General features: G+C 32.4%; 1 protein-coding gene across 1 annotated transcript; it reads left to right on the forward strand.

The window, feature by feature from the left end:
- Positions 1–2,074: 2,074 nt before the first annotated feature.
- On the forward strand, positions 2,075–3,310 carry LOC139515515 (centlein-like). Its single transcript, XM_071305090.1, has one exon. It carries the CDS (start codon positions 2,075–2,077, stop codon positions 3,308–3,310), a length of 1,236 nt encoding a protein of 411 aa, XP_071161191.1.
- Positions 3,311–21,993: the final 18,683 nt, after the last annotated feature.

Raw genomic sequence — 21,993 nt, forward strand, 5'->3', positions numbered from 1 at the left:
TGTAAGCAAATAAGGTCACAAAAGCTCTTCAATATAATAACAATGTTCAACAGTCGTGCGTTTTTGTACATTATACTCAATAGTGGCGCTCAAATATAAAGAGTTGAAGCCCTTATACGATGTTGACGAGCATTTAACACCGATTATTCGGAAATTTTGTGTCAAATTCGTCTGAGATAATCTATGTTTCGTGGTAGAAAAACCTTAAAAGGTTTAAGTAATTAAACAATGTATAAACGGTAACTTGCAGACGATCAAAAAAATTTCATCAACACAAAGATGTTGACGCTAGAGTACCACACCGTCTTCTAGCAGTGGAATCGACCCATTGCTTGTAATAACTCATCAAAGATACAATATTTTGAATTCATTTCGTCTACATGGGAGTTATAGCAGTTAATTTTAAGTCTTATTTAATGCTGTGTGAATATTAGTTAAAGACTATTAATGATCGGAGTTTATATTATGTAGATTTTATACGTAACTAGTATACAAGAAAATGGTCACGGATGCTAATAATTATCATTTAGTTTATTCATTGTTTTGATGTGTTTTAGTTTGTGATTTTGCCATTTGATAAGGGACTTTACGTTTTGAATTTTCCTCGGAGTTCAGTATTTTTGTGATTTTACTTTTAAGTTATTTTTTAAGCTTTAGTTTACAAATGATTATTTTATATAATAAATTAAATCATACTAGCCGGGAAAATTTCCAAAGATAGTAGATAAAACAAGTTTTACTTAATTAGAAAAATACGCATTTACTAATATTTGCATTTTTTTATATTGATTTCACATATGATAATTCTTCATGTAAGATTACAATATAACTTAATGTATCACGTATTTTACCTGATTTTTAAATCCATTTGAAACATGTCTGACAGACTTTGTAATGTTAAAAGGAACTCGATGTGTTGAAGGTCATATGAAATGAATTGAGGAGACCGTATCTTACTGATTTAAAAAAAAATCGATTTGGGAGAAGAAAAATTAAATCCGAGGGACTTACTAAAGAAGTTGGTAATGGTGTAATACCAACATTTACTTTCCCCTATTAGTCTTTGTTTAATTTGCACATTTCAAACAATTGTGCAGAATTAATCTTTGTTTCAAATAAAGAAATACTTGGCATGAGTAAAGTGTATGCACTTTGATTTTGCCGTGTGATTATGGACTTTCCGATTGGATTTTCCACTGAGTTCAGTATTTTTGTGATTTTACTTTATTCTGTCCAGTACTACAGAAAAATTTCACACAATGTTTCATTGCATATATTGGAAGTTAACCAATCAAATTTTCAACTTTTTTCGTCATGTGTACAAGCTTTAGTAACCATGTAACCTCAAGTTTCCAAAATATTCTATAAAAAATATCAAATCAAAAACTAAAGGTGCTTTGAAACACCCAAGATATATGTCTATCACACAGATATTTGTTAACTGCAATGAAAAGTAAGATAAATTTCGTACTACTGTCAAAATCAATGGAACTGTTTTTTGCCCTTTTTCGTTTTCAACCGGATGTGGCATACTATGATTTCTATGTATTACAACTGTAATCAACCAGATACTGTGAATTTTTATACTAAAATTATTACTTAAATTTAATGATTATGTTTATTCTTTATCCGGTAAGTTCTGCGTACAGTTCGCTCAAAGCTTATTGATTAAAAATTCTTATATGATTTGCATATGGAATTGTTTCCCTTGTTAACATTTCGATAGACAAGGTTGCTTAAAACACGTATGTAAGCTATATAAACAGTATATCGATTTTCTGTGATCTATTCATGTTATTGATTTTTAAATTGGGCTTCTAAATGTTTTATTCAATTTGTAACTTAACCAACCCAGGATACACCAATAACCTCTAAAACATGTGCAATTTAGTACATGCCTTTTGGATACTTGCGCATGTGCAAGTAAACAAGTAAAAAAAAATTTCTGTGGTCTAATATTTTTGTATTTTTCACATATTTCTGGATTATAATAAGACATTTAAGTGAAAAGTAACGTTTGATCTACTTTTGATCTTGTGAACTAGTGAAAATTCGGTGAGAAAAGCAGTTGGGAATGCTTAATTCAGAGTCGGATCCTATGAGTAAACAATCAGCGGATAGTTACGTTCAGACAGTTATGGCTAGTAACATTGTATCTGTACCGGTTGAAATTCACGCTGAAAGGCCTGTAAGTAACTTTAATACTTTCGCTTTAACACCTAGAAAAACAACAAAACGTAGAAGGTCTGATGGTAATAATAAAAATGGTACTAAAAAACAGAGAAATAGCCCAGGTGTGCTCGATGACAAAAATCGTCACGCTCTAGAAGACAATCAGTGTATTGGAGTTCAAGGGAAGGCGTCTAATAAAAGCGACATGAACACTATTAAAGTTGTTAGTAAACAAACAAACAGTAATGATCTCAATGATTTAAAGATCATGGTAGGCAATTTAACAGATTCGATGAATACTTTACGCGATCACCTATCGACAAGAATAGACAGTTTAGAAAGTAATTTCGCAAAAACTATTGAAAAAGTTGTTGATAGAAAAATTGAAACCGCTATGAAGAAGGAAAGGAATATCGTACATAAAGAAATGAAAAATCTGGAGAGTAAAGTTACCAAGGACATAGAACAGTTAAAAGTAGATGTAAATGAGGACTTCCAGAGTGTAAAGAATGAAATATCAAGTTTGAAAGACCGTTGTCAAGAACCTATGATCAGACCCGAGGCTGAGGCAGAGAACAACAAAAGAAACAACGCTATCATTCGAAACCTGGCAGAAAGTGAAAATGAAAATCTTTTCAACAAAGTAAGCGGACTGTTAAAGGACGGTTTAAGATTGAAAAATATCAGCATACACTCTGTAGAACGCAAGAGGAGCTTTCGAGAGGGTAAACCGGGTTTAGTTATTGTAAAGTTCAAAAACGCACAGGACAAGCGTAAAGTAATGGAGGTAAAGAAAACACTCCGAGAAGCAAGGAATTATAGAGACGTATTTATTGAAAATGACTTACCGAAGGCTGAAAGGATGCTCAATGCAAATCTTCGTCATATTGTGAATACTATCGGCAAGGATAAATTAGAAATTCGTGGATCGAGAATCCAAACAAAACGAAATGACAACGAATCAAGAGAAAGGACCGATCTAAGCCGACAGCTGTACGAGCAAAGAGGACGACGACATGAGCAAAACACATCAAACAACGTAAGAGACAGTTACCGACGAGAAAACGAACCAAGAGACACCGATAATTTTAGACAGTCTACTCACCGTGGCGGTTACAGAAATGGGCGGCATTATTAGTGGCGTTGCGGGTTTTGGAATGTGAAGGGATGGGCCACTTCGAACATTGATGACCGACATAAATTACGTGAAATGTGTATTCAAAATGAACACTTAGATATTATAGGGATCGCCGAAACACATCTGACAGGAAAAAATGAAATCCGTATAAATGGCTATAAATGGTTTGGTCATAACCGGACAGAATTACATGAAAGAGCAAAGAAAGGTTCGGGAGGTGTTGGATTTCTAGTACGCGATGACATTGCATCACGCTACAACATCGAAATATTAGATAAATCAGTTGAAGGAATTTTATGGGTTCATGTACAACAAAGTGACGGTCGAGATTGCTTCCGAGCGTGTGTGTGTTATTTACCGCCAACTGGAACTACACGTAACATAGATGCGAATGATTTTTATGACTCGTTATTGAGCCAAGTTCATGTGTATGGAAATGAATCTATTTTCTTTTTGTGTGGCGATTTCAATAGCCGTTGTGGAGATATGGATGATTACATTGCAGGAGTCGATACGATACCGGAAAGAAATGTTGTTGATTTTAAGCGCAATGCGCATGGAGAATTATTATGCGAATATCTTATAAATTCGAATTGCTGTATTTTAAATGGAAGAAAAGGTGTCAAAAATAATTATACTTATATATCTCAGCTTGGATCTTCTCTAGTGGATTATTGTCTTATTCCATATGAATTACTTGATATTTTTTAGCAATGTGACGTCATAACTATGTCGGAATTAATCGAAAAACATGATATATTTGAGTATGTTGATCCATTAGTGTCCAAACCTGATCACTCGATGCTTTTATGGAATGTAAAGGTAGAGAAATGTGTGTCGGAAGCATCTAATGATAATGAAAATAAAAGTGAATATAATAAGTTTAATTTGAAAAATATCCCAAATTCGTTCTTAGCGGATCATTTACGTGATATTGAAGAGTTAATTTTATCCTTGGAATTAAATAATGTCAACCAAAATAACTTGGATATAGTTTACCAAAATTTTGTTAATCTTTTGAAAAATGAAATGTTGGAAAAGATGGATTACAAAGTTATTAAAGTGTCTTTAGGCTTGAATAATAAAAAACGTCGGATGAAAAAACCGTGGTGGTCGGATCATCTGACGATTTTGTGGAATGATGTATGCGCTATTGAAAAAGAGATGCTGAAAAGTAAATCAGATACTGGGAAACGTCAATGTAGACAAGAATTCATATGTAAACGGAAATTGTTCGACCGTGAAACACAACGTTCGAAACGACGTTACTGGAGAGACCAATTAAATGAAATTGACAATTTGGAATCAACAAATCAAACTGAATTTTGGAAAAAGATCGGACGGGTCGGAGTAGGCGAAGAGAGAAGGAAAGCTATACCGATGTCGGTGCAACTACCGGATGGAAGTATTTCACATGATCGAGACGCTGTCCTGAATGAATGGAAACGATCTTTCTGTAGTTTGTTGAACCCAGAAGGTAGTATTGATAACCTTCCAACAGCCAAAGTACAGATAATGGTGCTACGATGAATTATGACATTACTCATGAGGAAGTTAAACGAGCAGTGATCAGTTTGAAAGTTAACAAAGCTGTTGGTGTAGATGAAATCCCATCGGAAGTCCTCAAGAATCCACATTTGTTGAACTTCCTACTAAGTTTGTTTAATAAATGTTTCTTCAGTGGTACAATTCCAACTATCTGGCGAAAAGGAATTATTAATCCAATACCTAAGTCGTCGACGTCGAATCCAAAAGACCCAATGTGTTACCGCGGTTTAACACTTGTTCCTGTTTGCTACAAGCTGTACTGTCATATATTGAATAATCGATTGCTCGAATGGGATGAGGAAAATAATATTTTAGATGATTGTCAAAATGGTTTCCGGAAGGGACGTAGTACTATTGATCATATAAAGTCATTATCGTCAATTATTGAAACAAGAAAGCTAAAGCGTTTGTCGACTTTCACAGCTTTTATAGACTTCCGAAAGGCGTATGATGGGATAGACCGTAATTTGTTATGTCAGAAATTGCTTGATATTGGAATATGCGGGAATATGTATAATGCTATCGTGTCGTTATATAAGTCAGTAGAGTGCTGTGTTCGGGTAAATGGTCAATTAACGGACTGGTTCAATGTTCAATGCGGTCTAAAACAAGGTTGTTTGCTCTCACCATTACTTTTTAATGTGTATGTGAACGGTCTTGTTACGTATATATGTTCATTAAATGTTGGAATAAATATTGACGAGGAAAATGTGTCGATCCTACTTTACACTGACGACCTTGTTTTGTTAGCTGGCTCGGAATCAGACTTACAAGTTTTGCATGATGGGCTTCAGCTCTGGTGTGCAGAGAATAAGATGACAATAAATCATAACAAGTCAAACGTTGTTCATTTCCGACCAAATTCGACCCCAAGGACAATAAACAGTTTTAAATGTGGCGAACTTGACATAAATGTGGTGGGAAAATATACATACCTATGTTTAGTGTTAACGGAGCATTTGGACTATCAAATAATGGCGAAACACGTAGCAGCATCCGCGAACCGTGCCTTGGGACTAGTGATATCTAAATATAAATCCTTTGGAGGACTACCGTTTGATTCTTTCACAAAATTGTATGACTCGATTGTTTGGAGTACAATCAGCTACGGAGCGGCAGTGTGGGGTGATAGAACATTTTCATGTATAAATTCAATACAAAATAAGGCAATCCGTTTTTATATGGGAGTCGGACGGTATACACCTAATGTAGCAGTGAATGGAGATTCAGCCTGGAAACCACCTTGTGTAAGGCAGTGGCGAACTGTTATAAATCAATGGAATCGTTTAAGGTATATGAACACTGATCGACTAAATAAAAGAATTCATAACTGGGCGGAACATAGTTTTAGGCGTTATAAAGCATGTAAAAATTCAAATTATAGACTTTATCAGCAGTTTGAATCGTGTAATATTAGTGACTGGTATAATGACACGAACATTCACAAAACTACGGTGTTAGCGAAAATAGAAGATAAACTTTTAACCGATTTTAGAAATAAGTGGACGGAAGATCTACATAGAGTTTCTGCAAGACATATGGATGGTGGTAGTAACAAATTAAGGACATATAGAACATTTAAAACCGAAATTAGTTGTGAACTTTATTTAAAAACACTATTATCTCCTGCTCAACGTAGAGCATATTCGCAATTCAGATGTGGGGTTGCACCCATACGAATCGAAACCGGGCGCTTCGAACGTTTACCAATGCATGAACGGACTTGCTTTATGTGTGAAACTAAAACTGAAACTTAGGAACATGTACTAATTGAATGTCCACTTTATGACGATTTAAGGAATGAACTTTATGAATACATAAACAGTGTAGATGAGAACTTTAACATGTTGACGAACCGTGAGAAACTGTCTTTTGTGTTGGGATGCCAAAACGTTAATATTATTTACAAATGTGCCAAAACCTGCAAATCTATTTTAGACAGAAGGAGACGTTTTTTATATCGATAAATTGTTTTAGACTGTTAAATTTTTGTAATTTGTTTTAGAAATTTTAATAAGTGCATGTACATAGTTTTATAAAGTCCTTTTATTGTTTGATGAAATTTTACTTTTTGTCTCTCATAATTCTTTTAAGAATGGCATTAATATATATTTATGTTTTATGATATATGTAAATATTGTATTGTGTATATTAATGGTGAGACGTTAATAAACCAACTATCTATCTATCTATCTATTTATGTTATTGATTTTTAAATTGGGCTTCTAAATGTTTTATTCAATTTGTAACTTAACCAACCCAGGATACACCAATAACCTCTAAAACATGTGCAATTTAGTACATGCCTTTTGGATACTTTTTCGAAAACCACTTCGGTTCTTTCGAAGAAAAAGCAATCTTATTCAAAAATAGGTTTACTATTATAAAGTAAACAAATGACGGTATATATAATTTCAATATCTTATTGAACATTGTCCTGTAAGTCTGTATGCAAACCAGATAGTAACCAGATAAGGGTCTTCTAGACTATCATGTGATTTCAAACAATCTTATATAAAAGAAACGCGACTTTTTTTCTTTTCTATTGTTTGAAAGTACATCTTTGTTTCCATTTTCGTTTCTTTTTACACGTTATTCAAAATTATCATTTTCTGCTGAGTCAGACGTAAATCTGACTTTTGCGGCCAAATGCCGAATTCTATGAAAACAACAATTTAACATTACTAGAATGTATAAATGGTTCTTGTGTAGCTTTTAATGAATGAAACAGTTGCATTAAAGATTCTGCGCTTGTCCTAGTTAGAAATAGCTATAGATACCTTTCATATTTGTAATTGATAACTTTGATGGTTGTGATGACAATGTATATAAAACAATTATTTATCAAATGTATACTGCATCTGGTGAAGAAGTCAAGTTAATGTTTAGTGATAAATGACGCCCATTATAAATCACTATCGTTATTGAATTTACATTTAAAATTAAATTGAACGATGCAGGTTATACACACCTGAAAATAAAAACTTCTATTTATATGTTTCCTACTGAGGCTGACTGAATGAACGCAACCTGGCATTAATATAAATTTTACGTTTACAGGTTTACACCCACATACATTTCAAGATTTTCAACAGTCGGTATCAGTATCTTATTAGCAAGTAATATGTTGCTCAAGATTATACTGTAAGCTAGTGTTTTTCCCTTTTGACGAAAAATATAAAGACAAACCGGAGATGGAGGCCTTCATGAAGAGCACAATCGATTACAAACATTGGTCATAATTAATTCTGACGAACTGTTACGGTTGAGAAACATCAACCAGTAAAAACAAACGTTTGCAATATGTGACCGTTAGTAATAACCGACCGTGTAAGGGCTATATAGCCATTCAAGGTCGTTAAAAACTTCCATTTGTGGTTATTAATAAAAACGTTCATCACTAATTGAAAACAAAAAATATAACCAAGTATTTTTTTCTGGTAAAAGAGAAACAACTCAAATACGTAAATGTCTAGTCGTTCATTTTGGATACATGTATACAATACTTTTATTGCAAAGTAATTCTATATTTGAACATTTTGATTGATTTTAATTAATTGTTACAAGCCTGCAGTGTTCATGTTACAAGAGCACACTTATTCGTAATGCATTATCCATAGAGTACCAATGATGTTAATATCAACAATGAATTCAAATTGATAACTTCTTAACAGTTTCTATTATATTTAGATCAATTGGTTGAAATGTGTAGATTTAGCTTCTTTTGATAGACGATTTAAACAATATTTGTATTCTTCAACATGTTAATGTAATATTTCGTCTAGTCACGATATGATTTCGTCTAGTCACGATATGATTTCGTGTCAATCTATTGTCTTTCTTTTAGGTAATTAGTAATTACAAACTAGGTTTTAAAATGACAGAAATTCAAAGTAAAACCTGAATGAATTGACATGTAGTATGTCTTTGATCTAGGTAAATTTAAAATGAGTTGTGCAAACTAATCAAATATTCCAAGCTACTGATTACTTAGGTAATCATGCAGTCTCTTTTATGTCTGAACATGCATTTTCAGCAGTTTCTATAAAGTTTATGTAGTGGTTATGTAATAGATTCTATTCCACTTCAATAAATAGATTTAAATGATATATCTAAAGGAATAAAATGATACATTCAACTATAAGTTACTTCTTCCAATCAACGATGATATTTCTACTAATGATATTGCAAACAAAGCGAAAAATATTGACGGTTTATCTGAAATAAAAATAGATTTCATAGATGATTATATTAAAAGACAGGCTTTTGCAATATGGCAATATGGACAATTTCAAATATTTGAACAGAGAATGCATAGATATAGTCCACATCAGTTTACGGGTGTTCACATCCCTTATAGATATAGTCCACATCAGTTTATGGGTGTTCACATCCCTTATAGATATAGTCCACATCAGTTTACGGGTGTTCACATCCCTTATAGATATAGTCCACATCAGTTTACGGGTGTTCACATCCCTTATAGATATAGTCCACATCAGTTTACGGGTGTTCACATCCCTTATAGATATAGTCCACATCAGTTTACGGGTGTTCACATCCCTTATAGATATAGTCCACATCAGTTTACGGGTGTTCACATCCCTTAAATCAATTGAAAAGACAAATCAAGGGAACAAAGAAAACATCAGGTAATTGTATGCTTAATAGTAAAACAAAATAAAAGAAATGGGATCACCGTTCATTTAAGCTCACAATCTGCCTTCGAAAGAACATGCATTTTTGTTAATGTACTTTCTTGCTGTTGAACTAATGAGAAATAGAAGTAATATCGAAATAAAAAAAGAACTAAATTACGGAAATCGCTTATATTTTATAATGGTTTAATTTGAGTACATCTTATTTGAAAAAAAAAATAATAAAAAATATAGGTCAACGATGAGTTAAAAGAGACATTTTAATTTAAATGCCAAAATATGGCAACTTAGGGTTGGATGTAACAGGTGATTGTTAATAAAATATGTTTAAAATTTAAGATTTAATAAAAAATTATAGTGTTTACAACTAAATTTGTAATGGAAAAAATGAAATTAATTTTTCGTCGAAATTTTTGCACCCTCCATCCTCCTTAATGACGTCCAGAACATTACCGGGCATCGGTTTACGTTTGCAACTGTGTTACATATTTGTTTTTTCTTTCATATTTTTTTAAATTAATTAGACCGTTAGTTTTTTCGTTTGAATTGTTTTACATTTGGCATTCCAGGGAATTTTACAGCTGACTTTGTGGAATGGGTTTTGCTCATTGTTGAAGGCCGTACGGTTACACGAAGTTGTTAACTATTTTTATGTCATTTGGTCTCTTGTGAAGAGTTGCCTCATTGACAATCGTACAACATCTTCTTTTTTATAATAACAACAAACAGCAAATATGATTACTCACCTTGTTTGAATTAGAAACCTCACTCGCGTAGTGGTATTGTTATTAACGGTATGTGGATTCTAAAAAACACTAAATAACTTGTAGAAAATTTTAAATCTCAATCTTTCTCTTAAAAGAATTCTATCAAAACCTTTGATTTTTAAAACCTGTAAACCATTATTCCAATGTGAAATTACCGTCCATTTGAAATAATTCACAGTACTGTGCTAACATACGCTATAAATCTATTGGTTTGGTATACCTCGAGGCATATTTTGTTGCTATAGTGAATAAAAAGGTGAAACATGTTACACAGAGGGACAAGTAATCAGTATGTTGTAGTTTCTTATTGACATCCTATTTGTGGAATTTACGGAAAGACTTTTTCAACAACTGTTCGCCTTGTCGACTTCTTCTAATCTTCATATCAGTAGTTCTGTCAGACACTGTCCAAAAACAAAAAGATCGTAGAAACCAGATCATTCAATTTTACATTTAGATTTATGAATGAAGTTCTTTCCTTTAACAATCCAAACTTTTCTGATTGGGTTCCAATAATGTATTCCTCAGATCTAGAAATTACAGAAACAGCACACTCGACTTCTTCGGCCTTACTGTTAGACACATGTCTCGAGTTTTACATAGTCTGTCATCTCATTTCCAATATTGATGACAAACAAAACGGTTTCAATTTGAAATTACAAATCAAATTCCCCTCGCCAATGTCTGAGCAGAAAGTTCATTAATCATGGTTATGTCACTGAACAGCTCTTCTTTTAAAAAAAAAGGTTCTTGATGAATATTCCGAATCAACTTAAAAAATAATACATGATGACCTAAGGATAAATTTCATGTACTAATATTATTTTCATTTGAATTTCGTGTCATTGGGATCTTTTTATTTGTCTATGTATATTTTTCAATCTTTACTGATTAATCAATATTTACTCATTTGATTAGAAAAAACCCATATTTCCCTTTACTCATAACAATAGGTGCAGATCAAAACAAATAATAGCTTACAAACAAATATAGTTTTCTTCAGACAGCTACAGAAATATAAACTTGTGATTACTTGCAACACATTTTAATACTTCTAAATGTAAACACATCAAACTCAAAACATGTTCTTATCAGTTCAGTTTTCGCACAAAAAATACAGAGCTAATTATCAGTCAGACCTTAGCCACGACATCAATACACCATTTCTAATTTTGTTATCTGACCTCGCTGGTACCTTGACCGGCGAACAATGTAAAATTTTATCAATTATGAAATATTCAGAGGAAGAAAAATGGTCTTACAATGGTATGTACAAATGTAAAATTAATGTAGTAAGTTTCGTATATCATTTAGTCAGCACTTCGGTGTTGACATGAATATCAGTTATATGGTCTCTTTTATTAATTTCCTGTTTACAAAACTTTAAATTTTTCGAAAAAGTAAGGATTTTCTTATCCCCAGAATAGATTACCTTATCCGTATTTGTCACAACTTTTGGAATTTTGGGTCCTCAAAGATCTTCAACTTTGTACTTGTTTGGCTTGATAAGCTATTTTGTACTGAGCGTCACTGATGAGTCTTATGTAGACGAAACTCGCGTCTGTCTAATTAAATCATAATCCTGGTACTTGTTGACTATTGTGAAATTTTGCTGCACAACAGGGATTTTCTTTTAGTAGTTCAATTCATGTGTAATTTCTTGCAAAAATATGATTATGTGCTAGGATGGCAGATATAGAAAGAACAGGCATATATCTAATCGGATTCATTTTGTTGTCAGAATAGACACGATAACAAAATAAAGAGGTTCAAATTCAACAATAACGTCCTCTCCAAAATACCGTGTACAAATATACGAGTTGAAAACATTTTGCGTTTATTTGCAAGTAAGAAAATATTTTTTATTCTATTTATCCGCCAATAACGAATGTACCTTTCAGAACTAATCGTTATCTCTGTACTAACATAACATTGGATTGAATATTTAATACTGCTTTTATAATACAAATCGTATAACAAAACTAATGAAAAACCTTAAAGATAAGTACTAAAATTTCAATTAGAATGCATTTCTCTGTACAATTAATTGTGTTAAAACATTGATTTATATTTCTTGGCAGAAATATCTTTTTAATTTGATTTAATTAACGTTCACAATAATAGTACTGAGTTCTTAATTTAAGTATCTTTATTGGCATTTAATATTGAACTGTTGCCTTGATAAAATGCAAAGTTTGCTTATTATAAATATGTAATTAATTACTTATTGTTGAATTATTTAGTACGTTTGATATATCCTCTTTTGACTTACCGTACCTGGGTTTTTAGATAACAAAATATCATTTTAAATATCGACTCTGTTGCAAATGTATCAGTACCCGACACAACTAAAACAGGCTGTTTATCGTAATATTAAAAGAGAAATTGATCAAGTCGTGTAACAGTTTAAATATCATGATGGTTCTCAGAAAAAAACGTAGCTACCTCAGCACCTGTGTGCCCCTTGGTTCAATACATGACCTGTTTACCAATACTTGTATTTACTAGTAATTGCTAGTAGTATAGGATATATATAATGTTTAAATTATTCAGATTCATACCTTTACTTTCTCTGTATGTGTTTGTTATACTTTGATTGATTTCAATTTGCTAAGTAAACGTTGTAACATAAACAACCCGTCCATTTTGTTATTGATTTATGAATATTGAATACTGGTATACTACTGTTGCCTATATTTATCCCTTTTACTAGCTCTGATCAGACGTCATTTGCTACAACATTAATGGATTGTATAATGAAATAGTCGGGCTATGTTAAAGACAGACTTCAATTATAATCCTTGCTAGGAACCAATTCAATCCCATGCTCGAGATCAATTTAAAACCGTACGAGTGGCCGCCTTGAACATGCAGGGAGGATATTCACGGATTTGATAAATGTTCACTTTGACTTTGAGAAGATCTTGAGGAAAATTAGTATAATCGCTATTATTTGTTTTGTGTTAATCATGTGTTTTAGTATGTTATGTCATTTAAATATACATGTACAATATTCCTGTCTTTTATTTTTCCAGTGAGACGGATTTGTCATAATCTATAGAAAATATATCACATCAAAATGTAGTAGATTAAACAGAATAGTGTGGCGTCAATTTCGTTGAACTAGAATATAATATTGTCTAATGGCAAAATGAAGCCCGACTTGGACTGCGGGATTTTTTTTATCGATTTATGGAAGACCCATTGTTTTGGCGTGTCCTGTTGTTGTTCTTTTGTCGCATTACCAGTTTTCATTTCCATTCTGAGTAATCGGTTAGATGTTCAAGGAAAGACAATCCATGTAGTTTTAAACGTTTGTATAAGCTCTCGAAAGCAAACAGTAGTAGCGTTCAGCTATTGGTAAATCAAATGAGATCGTTCATTCATCAAAATTAGAATAATATATAGATATAAAAAGTCCCTAGGCAAGTTTGATCAGTAGCGAAGTCAAATGTTGTAACCATTTTAAGTTTTTACTGCATCAGGAACAAAATGCACCTACCAAGGCCTCTAATAAAAAAAATTGAACCACACTACGGAAAATGACTAATCCCAAAAAAATCTCTATAGTCTAACAATGGATAAACCACTGGTGTTGTTGTTTTGGAAAACAGCTTTATTTTTTATATATATTTAAAAATAAAAGTTTGTCCGTTTATGACTGATCATAAATCCCTTTTAATAATTTCGATTTCTATAAAAATGTTTCTCGTCAGAAAATTCACGAAAACAAATTACAAAATGTTATTTGACACCGGATTAGCAACAAATACGATCCAGGATCTTTCGTGCCAATCCCTTTTAGTATTGTTGCCGTATTCATACTACTTACTAGTATATAGTACTTGTATATCCGGGATAATTTTTAAATATGCGCAAAACTTACCACGGACCAAAAAAAACCGTAGTATATCCTTAAATAACGATATGTTAACGCACTGGTTCGTTCTAGTCCCTAATAACACCGTATTAATCCGTAGTTGTTCGTAGGCCCAAAGGATTTCTACGGTTAGTTCCGGGGAAATACGTAATAGTACAGTTACACCACGTATTTGTTAAGGATACACTACGATCTGTTACGAATTTGTCACGGAACGGCACGATTTTATTACGTTCCAATACGGATAGCTAGGAATCAGCTAGGATTCGCACAGTCTTTTTACAGTTCTCCACGTTACAACACGAAGACATGTGAAATATAACTGCCCTACACAAACTGGCATCAGCTTTCTGTGTAAAAACCCTATATAAGATATCATGATTCTGTTTCTTGCCGGAGAGGTATACAGAACATTATCCAACATGAACAATCAACGACTGATGCTTGAAATTAACTGACTGGAATTGGATTTTGATATGGCACAACATGTCAGAACTGTGGTCCAGCTACAAATGTACTCGATGACAGACGTAGAGGTGACCAGAAGCAGAGGAGATCTTATAATATGGGTTAATGAACAAAAAATTACTCATATAGTATTCACAGTATACAGAATAACACACACGTCTACCACAAAATTCTTCTTACAATAAAATAGAATAAATGTCATTTATAATTAATACAATGTCTTTTAAAAATCTTTTAAGAAATGAGTTATTTCCCTTTGTACAGAAATGGATAAATTCATCAAAAATGGAGTTTTTTGGAAAGGGCTATAATTGAACACCGAGAAAAGCTAAAATCATAAAAATTCATTTAGTCACAGGAAACAACATATTTAAATTTGAAATAATTTCATCAAAGCGTTTTAATGTTAACAAACGGACAATGTTCTGCAGTCGCCCGACCGCCGCGCACCCGCCAAAATCAAAAACCGATTTTTACTTCAAAAATCCAGTTAAAAACTCATCGATTCACTGTCATAAATCAATGATAAATCACAAGCTTATACTTAGGTCCACACATTCACAGATTTGCCGCCGTATTAGCTACGGATACGATCCGGCATTATTTGTGGCAATCTGTATTAGTCCGCAGATATCCATATTGGTGCCGTAGTCATGTGTAGTCATACATAGTTGTACTTTTGAACATGTGCAACATTTGATCATTTGATCATGGATCAAACGACCGTATTAGCTCCTTTCTAAACCAGTATAAGACCGTACTGATCCGTTTTAGCCTCTATCAAAACCGTATTAATCCGTACTTATTTGTAGTCAAGAATAATTTCTACGGCTAATATTAGAAGAACTACGTACTGGAACGGTTACACCATGTATTGGTAAGGATACAATACGATTATTTACGAACGTGTCACGGAACGGCACGATTTCATTAGGTTGCAATACGGATAACTAGGTAGCAGCCAGTTTTCTGAAAGTCTATTACTGTTTACTACGTTACAACACGACAAAATACGAAATACTAGTAATAAGTCTGTAATGACGGCAAACTATAACATAAGGCTTCTGTATAAATTATCCATACTTATAGGGCCCTAACTATTATGTGTCTTGACGTTGAGGTATACATAATGAGCATCCAACATGAATAATCATCAACTGCTGCTTGCAATTAACTGGCACAAAATGATAGGACAGGGTCGATATACTTGATGACAGACGTAGAGGTGACAGACCAGGAGGCAGAGTAGATGGTGGACTAGGGACTGACTTCCCTATCCATGGCTAGTTTCAGTTTTGTGAGTTATATGCGGAAAATTCAGCTACATTTACCAACTTTGAAAGACTAGTCCTAAATATGTTTCAAGAACTTTTACAAGTCGTTAGTCCGGGGATTACGATTAACACCAAATATATAGTACAGACAGGAAGATTAATAATTTATTCAACAACAACGAAAAATAATCTACGCTAAACTGCCATAAATTAAAGAAAAGATGAATAACAAGTAAATTATAGAAATGTGACGGTTCGTACTATTTCGTTTCAGACCGATCTCATTTGTACTAACCCTTACTTATACCGAAGCAAACCGTTGTTTATCCGCATTACATACGTCACGGCACGTGTCGTTGCGTTCTAAACCGTGTCTTACCGTATCACTCATGTCGCCAAAATGAACCCGTTCTTCAATATCCGTGATAGAAACGTCAAAATCCGTAGTCATACCGTTGTGCATCCGTATCGGATCCGTATCAGACTACGGAAATGTATTCCCGGGATAATCTAAGTGGATCCGGCGAGTTGATCCGTGGATGTGTGACCTAGACATAAGTTAGAAATGATTGACAGTTTTGAAAATGAAGCGACTCGTTCTGTTCCGTATCAGGTCGTTTTTATAACCCTTGTTTATATCATAGCAAACCTCTGTTTATCCGTAGTACATACGTCTCAGCACGTGCCTTTGCATATTAAACCGTGTCGTAACATAAAAATTCGTATCACTCATGTCGCCAAATCACTCCTTCCCTAATTCGCCCGAGGTAGATACGTCAAAGCCCGTAATCATTTCGTTGTGTATCCGTATCGGATCCATTTCAGACTACGGAAACTGCATTTTCGAGATCATCCGTGAGATTTAATCCTGACGATTAAACTGTTTGGGTAATCCGTGAATGTATGACCTAGACTTAACTTTAAGAGAATAAAACAATGCAGGTGGTGTTACTAAGCTATTTTTTTTTATCTGTGCATGTAGAAATGATTTTTAGCACGAACGGAAACAAATTTGATTTCATTTTCATTTAATATCGTGCTTTATACACGAAAATCATTCTCGTGCATCTGTCTATGTAGACGGCTGTTGAACATACTTCATATTATTCAAATTAAGATACTGACGTCATTTCGTATATTCAAGCTGCAGCAGTCTATTTGCCTATGTCCTGGATAAAGCATTTCAATAATGATTCTATTCAAGATGCACAAAGTATCCTATTTGTTTGCATTTTCATCAGTTATCGGTCTATTCAGGAGCCAAATATACATGCATCTGTCCTATCTTTCTTTCTCTCTCACACGGACAAATGTATTCATGATCATGAATCTATCATTCTTTTAAAATAAGAAGATTATCATAAAATAAACAGATTATCATTCTTTTAAAACGAGAAGATTATCATTCTTTTAAAATAAGAAGATAGGGTATGATTTCCAAAGAGAAAACTCTCCACCAGACACTTGCATCCATTAAGTTAAAAGTCTTTTGTAAACTCGTCAATATGTTCTATTCCGGATTCTTTTTTTCACGATTCAGGTAAGTCGTGAACTCATCTTTCTGGTCAGGTCAATAGCATGGGTTTTTTTTACAACTGTAAAATAGAACTATAATGATAACAATAAATTATATGTTGATTGGTTATATGATGTTTCATACAATCTTCAGAGCTTTACAAATGAATTAGTCAAAGCAAAAATCAATAATACGATTGTTAATTCTAATAAATGTAGCATAATCAATTTCATCAACTTTATCTTATATCTAAATTCAGCCCCATGATAATTACCATGGTAAATAAACGCCTTTTAACTCTTTAATTGAAATAATCTGATAATTGTTCTGATGTATTTTTTAGTTTATTATTTCTAACAACAACCATTGAACACATTAATAATTTTTAATGATATCAATGGTAATCGTTATTGACAGTGTTGTAATGTATTCATAGATGTACTGATAACAACATCAGGCAGACAAGTTTCAATATATAATATAATCAATTTTTAATTGTCATTATTCCTAGAATTTGTCAATACATTGTACAGGGACTATCGGAGATCTGTCCTCTATTAAATTATCAATGCATGCCAAAAACATTTCAACTAAGAAAAAAAATAAGAAAAAAATAAAAATAAAAGACAGACTGATGACTTAGGTGGCACTAGTTTTGTTTTACTCTTTCAACCCTCCTGATATGCGGGAAAATCAAAAACAATAAACCCATATCGAAATTTGTAAGTTTAGAACCATATATAAATAAACAAATATGTTTATCATATCAAAGTTTGGCCAGCAACATGGATTTTTTTTTTTATAAAATTCACTACTTTAATGAAATGCATAACTTAACAGGCACAGGAACATGGGGAGCTCAGAGTCACACAAACTACTGTTTTCGATATCTCATTTTAAGCCTCGTTAATATTATTAAGTAGAATTACATAGGTTACATGAATAAACAAACAAATGACGAACAATATAAGATATTATAAAAGATATATTGAAAAACTGTAAAATTAAATCACAATACTCTGTATACTGGTATAAAAGATAACACAATCACTGGAACAATGACTACATAAACACAACATTTTGTGTTGGTAATACTAGTTGTTATTGAACGTAAGCTTTCCATTCTCAATTTTATTAAGCTGAAAGTTCATTACTAGCAGATCCTAAATCATACTGTCTTACTAATAAAGTGTAATATTGGTTGCTATACATCAACGACGTAAGAGGTCAATATTATCTGCAATTGTAACGACTGTGACTGATTATCGAATTTGAAGTACTTGCCATAAGTATAAGGACGGGTACTGAGTAAAACAGGATTTTATTACCATTTCAGTACTAGGAGATTTCCGTGGGGTTTAGATATAAGGTTTTGGTGAAGTGTTTCGTAGAATGTTGTTTGTTATATGCCGTTTTTCATTTGGTCATGATGTGATTGTGATTTTTGTCTTGTCCCTATTTGACGTCCTTTTCTTTGGACAATATTTCTATATTTTGTATTGAAAGCAACACATGCCAGGTGATATAAACACAAATTACAGACTTAAAATAAGGGGAGGTAATCTTACAAATATTGTCATAGTTTGTCCTGCCTCTAATGATTATTGTAATCCAATCAGTTTTCGCGAGCGAATTTACTTTTGTTATTAGAAAAAACACGAATATATTTCGTCGCAAATATGTGAAACTGTAATATTCCTTGACGGTAACACATAGAAATGAAAATCGTGTAAAGGTCCGTTTGAAAAAACTAAACGTAAAATAAAGTATACTCGAAAATAATTTGGTTTACAGCTTTTAATTGCAAATAATTTAAATGAAATTGCCAACAGTTCACTTCAATGAATAAAATATCTTCTTGAACAAATATTTGTATTTCTTTTGAAACTTTTGAATCAGAATGTAATCACTATAAAATATATAATAATGGACACATAGGGAAGTCAGACAGGTCGATAGTGGTGGAAGTCACTAGTTCATTATTAATAATGAAAAATCAATTGTTTGTTACAGTGAATTTGTATAAGCAGTGATTATGTATACTACCTGAAATTTTCAGGGATAATGTATAATCACTGGCCAGTTTAGGGATTATACTAAAATTTTCGGATTATGTATAATAACTAGAAAAAAAACGTCAGGGATTATACATAATAACTAAAATGAAGAAATAGTTTTATTTATAAAGAAAATGAATAAAAGTCAAATAATGCATGCTTTAAAATCAGTAATAACACTGTATAAACATCAATTGTAAAATGTTAAGCATAAAATATCAAAATAATAACCCTATTTTTTTAAATTTTAGGCACAATATATTAAAATAATATGCTTCACATCTGTTTTAACCACAATATCCACATTTTAGCAAAACATTTTCCTTCACATATCGAATCAGATTTTGTGACCTGCATAAGATAAATAATGTGTAGGTTCCCCTATGAAAAGGGAATTAGCAACCTCGAACTGGTTCGAGCAAGATACCATGTTTTTTTGGCCAGGCGATATCCTTTTTCAGAATTTTGGTGAATAATTACCATTGTGTTTTTTTTTTATTCCCTTTCCTTTTTTACCCTGTGGAATTGCTATGAGAATATTACATACACCACATGCCACTAAAATTTTGTTTTAATTGTCAATCCGTAGTTTTTCTTTACATTTAGATGCGTAAGTTCTCTCTGTTTGAAATTCTTGTTCATTTTAAAAAAAACAAAAACACAAAAAACAGATGTTCCATAATCTTTTTCATCCTTTGTTCTATATGTACGACAAATAATATGCTCTGTGATTTACAAATAGAACATGCGTAAATATCCAATTGACGTTGGCTTTAATAAATAAACAATACATGTAATTACATGTAATATAAGTTAACGCTATAAATTAAGGGAATCTTGATATTATTAATTTTAAAGTCTTCAATTTTATCTCGATACCCTGTGTTGGTTATGTCTTTAAGATCATCTTCTGTGTTTAAAAGCAAAGTTATTTCATCTAGCAAGGAATATGAAATTAAAAAATGATAATTTGTCTATATTTATTAAAAAAAAATTAATCAAACAAAGGATCCTTTTATTCATAATCCCTGAAATTATCTTGGGTAATTTGTAGAATAATTATTAAAATGTTCAGTGATTATGTAAAATCACTGGTCATATTCAGGGATTATATATAATTACTAATGATTTTAGTGATTCTACATGTTCCCTGAAAAATCAGGGATTCTACTTAATCCCTGATTATACAAATTCACTGTAACACATATATATTTAATATATATAATACAACAGTAACGCCTTTTTGAACGTTTTGCTTTGATCAAATTAACATAATATAATCTCCTTATATTGATAGCAAAGAGACAATCTTGCAAACCATAATCATCCTATTAATCCCATGAGTTAATGGGTATTTGTATTTTTTACTTTTATTGATAAGAAGAAAATGAACGGTAACAACTTTTCTGCACTATAAACGCATTTCGACAATCAATGTCTCTTGAGTGAGTTCGATGTCAAATATTTAAAAATCCAAAGCTTATTACAATTTTATGCCTAAATGTCATATACTAATCTCCTAAAATATATATTAGGGGATATCGAGGGAGAAAAAAAAAGACGAATACATGAACAGAAACACCTATCATACAATCCACAACAACACAAAAAACTGAGCAACCTTATTTCCATATAAACCAGTCACAAGTTCTTCCTCCTTAAGTTTCTCCCGTCGATTGTAGATGTTACCTTTATGATAGAATAACCTTTTTAATAACCTCAATAGTTCGAAGATTTTTTTCTGGTGGACTCCTTTTATAACACGTATAACTGATATATTGATAGCAAAGTAAGTTTAGATTTAACATCGGACTCGGACTTCTTTTTAACTGATTTTGACTGTGTATTGAAATAAGAAGATGTGGTATGAGTGTTAGTGAGACACATCTCTTTCCATGATACAATGTGTTAAAAAGACCCCAAAAAAATAGGTCAAAATATAGTCTTACAACCGAAACTTTGACTCACACAGAACAGCAAGCTATAAAGGGCCCCAAAATTCAGCGAGTTTTAAAGTTAACAGATTTATAGATTTATATCCACTCTTGTTGAGACTTATTAAAAATCTGTCGTACATGTACACTTATTGAAAAAAAAACTATATAGGGTAATGTGCATTTCTGTAAGAAAAGGAACACTATCATGATTATCAGCTACTATATAAAAAAACAACAACAAAAAAACACTTTTATTGCTGACTTTCAAATTATTCAGAAAATGTAAGATTTCTTTTTATTTGTACTCTATGATAATTTACATTTGGTTGTCATATGATGACCTTCTAAAAGAGTGACAAAACATAACAGAGGGACATTCACACTTATAATTCGAAAATAAACTTACAACGCCATGGATAAAAAAGAAAAAGACAAACAATAGTACATCAGACAAGATTAAGAAACACGAGGCTTACAAATAACTGGGATATCTTATGTGATCCGGAAGAGTAAATGCTTGCAGATCTTGCTCCACATGTGTCATTCGTCGCGTTGCTCATGCTATTACAAAAACGGTA

This window comes from Mytilus edulis, chromosome 3, assembly GCF_963676685.1.
Source record: "Mytilus edulis chromosome 3, xbMytEdul2.2, whole genome shotgun sequence".
Lineage (NCBI taxonomy): Eukaryota > Metazoa > Mollusca > Bivalvia > Mytilida > Mytilidae > Mytilus > Mytilus edulis.

Bases quoted from the DNA above. Each gene is read 5' to 3' on its own strand.
- LOC139515515 (XM_071305090.1), top strand. From the start codon at position 2,075: ATGCTTAATTCAGAGTCGGATCCTATGAGTAAACAATCAGCGGATAGT.